The sequence below is a fragment of the Suricata suricatta genome, chromosome 12 (assembly GCF_006229205.1).
Source record: "Suricata suricatta isolate VVHF042 chromosome 12, meerkat_22Aug2017_6uvM2_HiC, whole genome shotgun sequence".
Taxonomy (NCBI): Eukaryota; Metazoa; Chordata; class Mammalia; order Carnivora; family Herpestidae; genus Suricata; species Suricata suricatta.
Window position 1 is genome coordinate 57,382,475 of NC_043711.1, and position 8,461 is coordinate 57,390,935.

The 8,461-nt window shown below is 55.4% G+C and overlaps 1 protein-coding gene across 12 annotated transcripts in view; it reads right to left on the reverse strand.

Annotated features, from left to right (window-relative positions):
* Window positions 1-8,461, reverse strand: part of IQSEC1 (IQ motif and Sec7 domain 1) — a 164,142-nt gene that overhangs the window by 30,003 nt on the left and 125,678 nt on the right. For all 12 annotated transcript variants that reach the window (XM_029919187.1, XM_029919189.1, XM_029919190.1 and 9 more), the window contains exon 3: window positions 6,529-7,766. In XM_029919187.1, coding sequence (XP_029775047.1) covers window positions 6,529-7,766 — 1,238 coding nt within the window. The remainder of the gene's footprint in view (window positions 1-6,528; window positions 7,767-8,461) is intronic.

The window sequence follows — 8,461 nt, forward strand, 5'->3', positions numbered from 1 at the left end:
CTAGGGAGCTCCAGGGTCCTGAGGGCAGAGAGGGCCACAGGCTGAATGGGTAGCTCATGTCCAGGGTGATGGGACCCCAGTCTCCTTCTCAGTAGCTCAAAGTGCTCCTGGTGCCTGAGGGCAGAGAGGGCCACAGGCTGAATGGGTAGCTCATGTCCAGGGTGATGGGACCCCAGTCTCCTTCTCAGTAGCTCAAAGTGCTCCTGGTGCCTGGGACCTAATACGTATTTATTAGAGGCTGGCTACCATCACAGTCATTTTCATTAATCCCCAGGAACACGTCACGCACAAGGGGCATGCAGTTTGGGCTAGCAGATCGGAGGCCCACCCTTAGCCTTGCTGCTAATGGAGAGCCACCGAGTGGCCGTGGACACAGGAAGGGTGAAATCTCAGAGCATCCCAGACTCCTGCCAGGTCTTTCCACTTCCTGCAGCAGCTCTGGGGGCCGCGGGTGGGCGGCGCCTGGCAGGCCCCAGGGGCTGGGCACAGGGTGCAGGCCCTGGGCTGGAAGGGACCTCAGAGGCCCCCTGTCGACAGCTCCCAGCCCAAGCAAGAGTCCTAGCACACAGAGGGGTCGCTGAGGCCCTCCTCACATGCTCCTCAGAGACCAGGAGCTCACTCACTCACAAGGGCACCTGTTTTATCCCAGGGCAGAGTCACCTGGGCTCTGGCCATAGTGACAGGGGCATGCAAGAGGGGAGGCCTGTGCCCCTGGGCAGGCGTGTGGAGCAGAGGAACAGGGGACCCGTCAGGGCTGTAGGGGTACGGACACAGTGATGGCCCAAGGACCACCACTCCAGGGCTATGTGGCCTCCCATGAGGGGTGTGGCTTTGCCTCCTGAACTCTCGGTTTACATCTTTGGCCCAGTGAGCTAACGGGGGTGCACAGGGGTGCACGTGTGGGAACAGTTCCTACACTGGAGTTTATGAGGCTGCTGTCAGGGCCTGGGTGGAGGTGGGGGTGTGAGCTCCAGCCTGCCCACCCTAGCTGTGTGACCTCGGGCAGTGAGCCTCTCGGAACTTCAGTTCACCCATCTGTACAGTGGGGTTGATAATGGTCCCTTTCCTACAGGAGAATAGGGTTTAAGGCACAACAGGCATGGAGAACAGTCTGTGGCACACTCTAAGCTCAGGTAACCGTTAGCCATTGTCATTCTCTGCGACTGCTCGGCCCACCAAACCACACATTGCCTGTGTTCCGGGAAGCACCCCCCCTACACTTTGCTCTGGGCACAGGAGCCCCAGCTGCCAGACATAAGCACCTCCTTGATGGCAGGCTCCAGGCAAGGCTCTTGGTTCCACTAATCATCACCAGGCCCTAGGAGGCCCTTGTAACCATTTCCCAGGTGTAGCTAGCAAGTTTCAGAGAGCACAGGGAGTTGCCAAGTCCCTGTAGCTGGTGTGTGCAGAGCTGGGGCCGAAACCCTCCTACCTCCGGCTCCTGGACCCACACCCTCCCTCTGGTGCTGTGAGCTGAATGGGTGGCCCTGGGCTTGTGAAGCGCAGGTGCGTGAGGAACCTCTGGGTGTCAGGCAGACTGCTGCCTCTTCCGGGGGCCCCTGGGGATACCCCTACCTGCCAACTGGTGTCACGTTCTAGGGTGTCTTCCTTCCCTACATGGGCTCATTTGCCCACTTTGGGTGCATCATTCACATCCTCCATGTACCCCTTTGGGGGGCTGGGGTTCTGTGTTGGGAAAGCCTGCTATTGGGAGGCGGTGGGGATAGAGCTTTCTGCAAGCCTGGGTGGACCTCGGGGTAGTCGGGGGTGTGGGCAAGGGTCGGGGGTGTGGTCAAGAAGGGAGATGGTGCCATGGGAGACAAGAAACCCACAGGGAGAGGGGAGCAGAAGTAGGCAGGGGTGAGGAGGAACCTTCTGGGGAGGACCTCCAGCCTTGGGCTGCTCACTAGAATCTTCTGCCCTCCCCTGGCTGGCAGCTGCGGGGGAAACGGGTCATGTTGCTGGGAGGCTCTAGGGGTACTGCCAGTGGGCAACTGTCTGTGCAAGGGCTTTATGAGCCGAGAAGCGCAATCTGTGTAAAAAGGTGTTCGATTGCTTCAATAACACGATTTGGGAGAAGTGGTTTCTCCTATACGACAGTCTCTGGAGTCAGTGACCTGAGGCTCGGTGGCGGTGAAGGCTGAGCGGTGAGGAGGCCTGGTGCTCTGTGACACACTCACCGCCCTGGAGCCCCCTTGAGGGCAGGGGGATGCTTCCCGTGGAGGCCATGGGCTCCTGCTGTCAGGGGACGGCCCCACCACTCTGCCCTGCACCCTGCATGGAGCGAGATTTGCTGCTAGACCGGGGCTGTCCATGAGCATGTTCCGTGGTGACGGAACTGTTCTAGATCTGCGCTGCCAGGCACAGTATCTATGTGTGGCCAGTGTGCACCTGCCCCGCAGCCAATGTGGCAGAAGAGCCGGACTCAGGTTAAATGCTAGTTGACTTTAACTTCAATCACTGCCTGTGGCTGGACCTCCACACTATAAAAGCACAGGTTCCCCCAAGTTATCCTCTGAGTTGAAGGGTGTGCTGGTGAAAATCTGGCCAGTATTGCTCGTGGGTCTTAATGCACGGACTCCCAAATTCACGTGGAAGAGTGAGTACTTGCCCAAAACAGGCAAGACAATTTTCAAAAAGAATTAGACAGGGTTTTTGTTCTAACAAGAAAAAAACCCATGAAACTCAAAGTCTGATGCTTGCAAAGGAACAGGCAGGTCCCCTAACCGTGAACGTGGATTTGTTCTGGTCCCTGATCAGTTCCCAGGCCCCTCAGACAGTGCCTGGTATGTAGCAGGTGCTCAACAAATATCCTCTGTATGAATGAAAAGATCCAATTCATGTAGGAATTAGATGGAACGTGAAGTCAATGAAGAAAGGACTGTTCAATAAATTGCTTGGTAACAAATGGCTAATTTATACAGAATAATAATGGGGCGCTGGGGTGGCTCAGTCTACTGAGTGTCCAATCCTTGATTTTGGCTCAGATCATGATCCCAGGGCCGTAGGATGGATGCCTGCATCAGGCTCTGCACTGAGTGTGGAACCTGCGTGGGATTCTCTCTCTTTCTCTCTGCCCCTCTCTCTACCCTGTGTGAATGTGTGCACTCTCTCTTAAAAAAAAAATTGATGCCTCACCTTGTATGGTTACCTGAAACAAATTTCAGCTTAAAGTCCTACAGGGCATAAAAATATATTGAAGAACATATTTTAAAACTATATTTATGATGTGAGGCAAAGCCTCTTTTAAATTAAAACATGAAAAGCCAAAGAAATGAAACAATATTAACTAGCTAATTAAAATTAAAACCTTCCTGTACAGCATACTGGATTCTATATTTGAAAGTTGCTAAAAGAGTAGATCTTAAAAGTTCTCATCACCAAAAAAAAAAAAGTGTAACTGTGTGGTGAGGGACGCTAACAACATATTGCGATCATTTAGCAACATACCTAAAAGTTGATCTGTTACATTGTGCATCTGAAACTGATGTTATATGTCAATTTATCTCAATTTAAAAAACACACAAAAAAACTTCTGCTAGATGGAAGAGCACAGAGTTAAAAGACATAACTGAGAGCCACTGAACTGTACACTTTTTATAAGGGTATGTGAATTACATCTCAAAAGAAAAAAATTAGAAAAGGGACAAATGATAGAAAATGTTTGTAATTACAAAGGATCAGTATCCATGATAAATAAAGAACTACTAGTAAATCAACATGACAAAAAATGAGCAGAAAATATGACCTAGAGGGTATTATGCTAAGCAATATAAGTCAGGCAGAGAAAGAATGTATGATTTCACTCATATGTGAAATTTAAGAAACACATCAGATGAACACAAGGGTAGGGAAGGAAAAATGCGATATAAACAGAGAGGGAGGCAAACCATAAGAGACTCTTAAATACAGAAAACAGAGGGTTGCTGGTGGGGAGGGGTAATGGGGGATGGGCTAAGTGGGGGATGGGCATTAAGGAGGGCACTTGTTGGGATGAGCATTGGGTTTCATCTTTAAGTGATGGATCACTGGGCTCTACTTCTGAAAGCAATACTACGTTGTATGTTAAATAAGTAGAATTTAAAGAAATAAATATAAAAAATATATGAACTGGGGGTGCCTGGCTAGCTTTGTCAGTAGAGCATGCAACTCTTGATCTCAAGGTTGTAAGTTCGAGCCTCATACTGGGTGTAGAGATTGCTTAAAAAAATAAAATCTAAAAAAATTTATATATAAACTGGCATTTTATAGAAGAGAAAATACAAAAGGCTAAGACACACAGATGCTATACCACTCCATCTTAGACGCTAGAAAATGCAAACGAAAATGACCGAGAATCATTTCTACCTTTTGACTGGGGGTGGGGAGATAATGCTGACTGGTGCCGAGCCTGTGGGAGCAAGAGGACCCTTCAGACCCAGCAGCGGAGAGCGAAAATGGGTACGCTGGCAGCTGTTTCGATGAACACCGTGCCTACGCAGGCCAATCATGCCGCTTAGCTAGCTTCCCTACAGACGCTCTTGGGAGTGCATGCTAAGAGCAGGGCCCTGCTCCTCGTCACAGGCGGGGAGGGGGGGGATCATGGAGCAGTGGATGCCCCTGGCCGGATCAGCCGCCCCAGGGCCCATGATGCAGGAGCAAGCAGGAGGGGGGTGGCCTGGGCACATTGACAGGGGAGATCTCCAATAGTAAGCCACCATGTGGTGACACCCCAGGATGAGGATATCCACACCCCTGGGCCCCAGACGTCAGCAGGGCCACAGCAACAGCAGTGGATGCTCAGAAATGACTTACTCTGCACCAGGCGCTGCTCCAAGCACTTTGCACACCTGCTCACTTATAGCTCACACCCGGCAGGCAGACACTACTGGGCCCAGCCTCACCAGAGGAAAGGCTGGTCTGAGCCCGGGCAGACTGTCTGTAGCTCCTCAGAGCGCACACATGCATGGAATACGGATCTGGGAGGAGAGACTCCCAAGTGACACGAGCCAGGGGAATGTTATCGTAACTGGAAGGCTTTTGCTTTCTGTGGGGAGCATGTTCGTGAACTGCACATGTAACTCAAAACAGAGCTAATCTACACAGACCAACACTGGTCGGTAGAGGGACTGTTTTGTCAGCACTCCACCTGTCAATGCAGCTTGGACCCCCACCGTCAGGATGTCCCTGGCAGACTGTCAGGGTGGGCCTGGACGCTAAGCGAGCCCCTAGGTCATTATAGCGCCCCACTGGAGGGCATGAGCCTGTGCCCGGGAGCAGGTGGGAGCAGACTTTCGAGACAGAGCTCAGGAAGGGCTCAGCAGGACACGGCCTTGCCTGCTAGCATGTTACTCTGGCCGTGGTGAGTCTGTCCACATGCTATGAGCCTTGGGCTGATGAGAGTCTCATGAGAGAGCACATTGGCAGAGGAGAGGTGTCTGACACTCTTAGTTCTTAGCTGAGTGAGGACCAATGACCCAGCGGCCTCTGGCTGCTCCCACATAAATGTCCTGTTCCCTATGCCCACCCTCCGGGACAGGCCTCTCTGGGACCCCAAGGCAGCGCAGCAATTCCATTTGTACCGGGGATGGCTCAGAAGTGGCCCCACGGCTCCCTGCTTCTAGAAGAGGGAGCAGAGAAGAGTAGAGGATGTGTGTCAGTAACCACTGGGCAGCCTGGCTGTGTCCCAAGGTTTGGAGGAGTCACTACCAGGCTGACGTCTGATGACCCCCAACCGCAGAGGCCCAGGGGATGGAAATGATGTGAAATATGAGGCTGAATAACCAGAGCCTGCCAGCGTCTCCTCGGAGGGAGTCGTCATAGCCCTCCTCCCTTCCACTGGCTATTTTTGGCCGTGCTAAGAATAGCCCACTTTAAATACCCATCTCCCTCCTGAAATCTGCTCTCAGGACTGCCCCCACAGCACCTTTCTAGAACTCCTGGCGGGTAGTGGCGGCTCGACAGCCCCAATTCACACATCTCCCAAAGGACCCTGCTGAGATTGCTGCCAGCACCGGATCTGTGTCCTGCCTCCTGTACGTGTGCCACTGAGCCCAGCCTGCACCTGCCCCTGGGAGGTGTCTTGCCCAGACATGGATACCATCATGCCCTTGCCCAAAGACTTCTGTGCCCCTCATCACTCAGAGACTAAAACCCAGCCCCCCAAGCCTGGCATTTGTGGCCAGGTGCAGCATTTCACAGTGCGCCTGCCTGCACATTCGTGTTTCTGGAGACCCTATTGTGTGCTAGGTGCTGCTCCAGGTGCTGACAGGGCCCTGAACTCCTGTCCCCAGGTTGCTTTATCAGAGAAACCCTTCACTTGGCTGCCGCTCAGCCTGTGTGCCTCTGCTCTCCTCATGACGGGGCCCATGGGAGGGGCCGGGCCCACTGCTCAGCGGGCTCCAATCCCCTGACAACAGCATTGGCTGTGCCAGGTGCTGCAGTAAGTGCCCTCACATGTGCTTGGTTTTGAACCACAGGTGCGGGCAAAGGCCCTGGGGCATGAGAGGAAGGCCCACCCCCCTCTCCCGTGGGGCGGGCAGCACTCACTTGTTGAAGAGATTGAGGCCAATGCGGTAGTGCCTCTTGCGGATGACGTCGTTGCTGAAGGCCGGGGAGTCCCAGCTGTTGCGGGTCTCCTTGTGGTATGTCTGTTTGCTGAGCGTCTGCTCCCGCAGGCTGTCTCGGGAAGATGACTCAGAGCTGCAGTTGATGGTGTCGTTGGAGTTGGACGTGCTGTTGATGCTGTCGTTGTCCCCGTCTGAGTAGTCAGACTCGGACCTGCTCTGCCTATTGGCCGAGCCGTTGATGGCCAGGTGGCTGTCCAAGGGCCGGGGGGGCCGGGGCCGCAACTCGGGCTCCTCCCGGGGTAGGCCCTTGGTGGGGCCATGTTTGGGGCTGCCCTGTGGCCCGCCTGGGCCGCGTTCGTAGGCGCCCTGCCTCTTGAGGGAGCTGCGGTCCGAGCGGTCGCTGAGGTCCGCAGAGCTGTCGCTGGGCGGCTCGATGGTGAGCAGCGGGAGGTGCTCCACCCGCAGCCGCTGCTCCTGCCGCTCGAGCGACGGTGTGCTCCGGCAGCTCGTGTCCGTGTCCCCCTTGTCGTCCTTGTGAACCAGCGCCCAGTAGTCCTGTGCAGCGCCCCCGGCCCGCAGCCGCAGGTCTGCCTCTGCGCCAGGCGCCCGGTGCCCTGCCTGCGAGAGGGGCAGCGGCGGCGACAGCTCCTCCTCATCGATGTACAGGGTGACGTCGCTGTACGAGGCCGTCATCTCGTCCAGTTTGCGGTGGTCGGTGCCATGCGGGGCCGGTGGCAGCTCAGCGTCCCGGGTGTGCCCCGTGTCGGCAGCAGGCTCCTCGCCGGCGTGCAGGCTGCGGCAGTGCAGGGCGTCGTCGATGGACTCGGCCAACGACTTCACCTGCCGCGAGAAGGCATCCTCCAGCTCCGTGATGGCGTCTGCGAAGTCGCTGGACGGGGCGGGGGACTTAAGGGCGGGCGGCTCGCCGAGGTCGCTGCACTCAGACGGCACCAGGGCCCCCAGCTGCGTGCCGTCATCAGTCACGGAGACCTGCTTCCCCTCGAAGTAGGAGCTGTGCACCTTCTCAGGGCCCTCGAAGGAGAACTGCATCCTCATGTTGGACAGCACGATCCGGCGCGACATGCGGTTCTCCGACATGGAGCTGCGCAGGCGCTCGAAGTTCTTGTTCATCTGGTACTGACGGAAGGCCGTCTGGATGGTGCGCGCTGCATGGCGGGTCACGAGGCGGCCTCCATACTTGCGTTCTAGCATCTCCACCTAGTGGGGGACAGGAGAGTGAGGAATGCACCGCATCCGGGCACAGTGCCTGGCCCTCCCACGCTCCTCCGGGCGCCCAGCCCCATGGGAGCATCGCGCTGATAGGCTTGGACACACCCTAGAGATGGTTCCCGTCAGCACTGGTGAGGTTGGGCAAAATGGGGGTTCCCAGGCCACATAAGATTGGAGCAGCGCCACATGAAGGCCAGACATCCTTTGCTGGACGACCCAGAACCTTGGAAAGGGGGTGAGTTCCCAAATGTCTTTGGCCAGAGACCTCTGCCCTCGTGCATCTTGTGGCCTGAGGCTTAACAAAACTTGGGAGCTGCTGGAAGACATGAAGGTAGCCCCTCTAGGGAGCAGGGACCTGTGGCACCAGCAGGTCAGGAGACTTGCCAAAGACGTCAGGGAGATCCTGGATGCTGAGTAGGGGCTGTAGGTCTGTGGCCTCATTTCTTCTCTACAGCAGACAAGGTGCTCTTACAAGCGTAGGTGTGTGTGTGGGGGGGGGGGGGAGAGAGAGAGAGAGACATACATACACACACACTGGGCTTCAGGGAGGCCTGAGACAGTCACCTTACTGAGGCACTGTCTTCAAGGCTAAATGCCTGAGCTCTAATCCTGGCCCTGCCCTTCGTTAGCTGTGTTACTCCTGCTTGAGCCTTGAAGCCGTGTTCTTCCTCAGCTTCCTCATC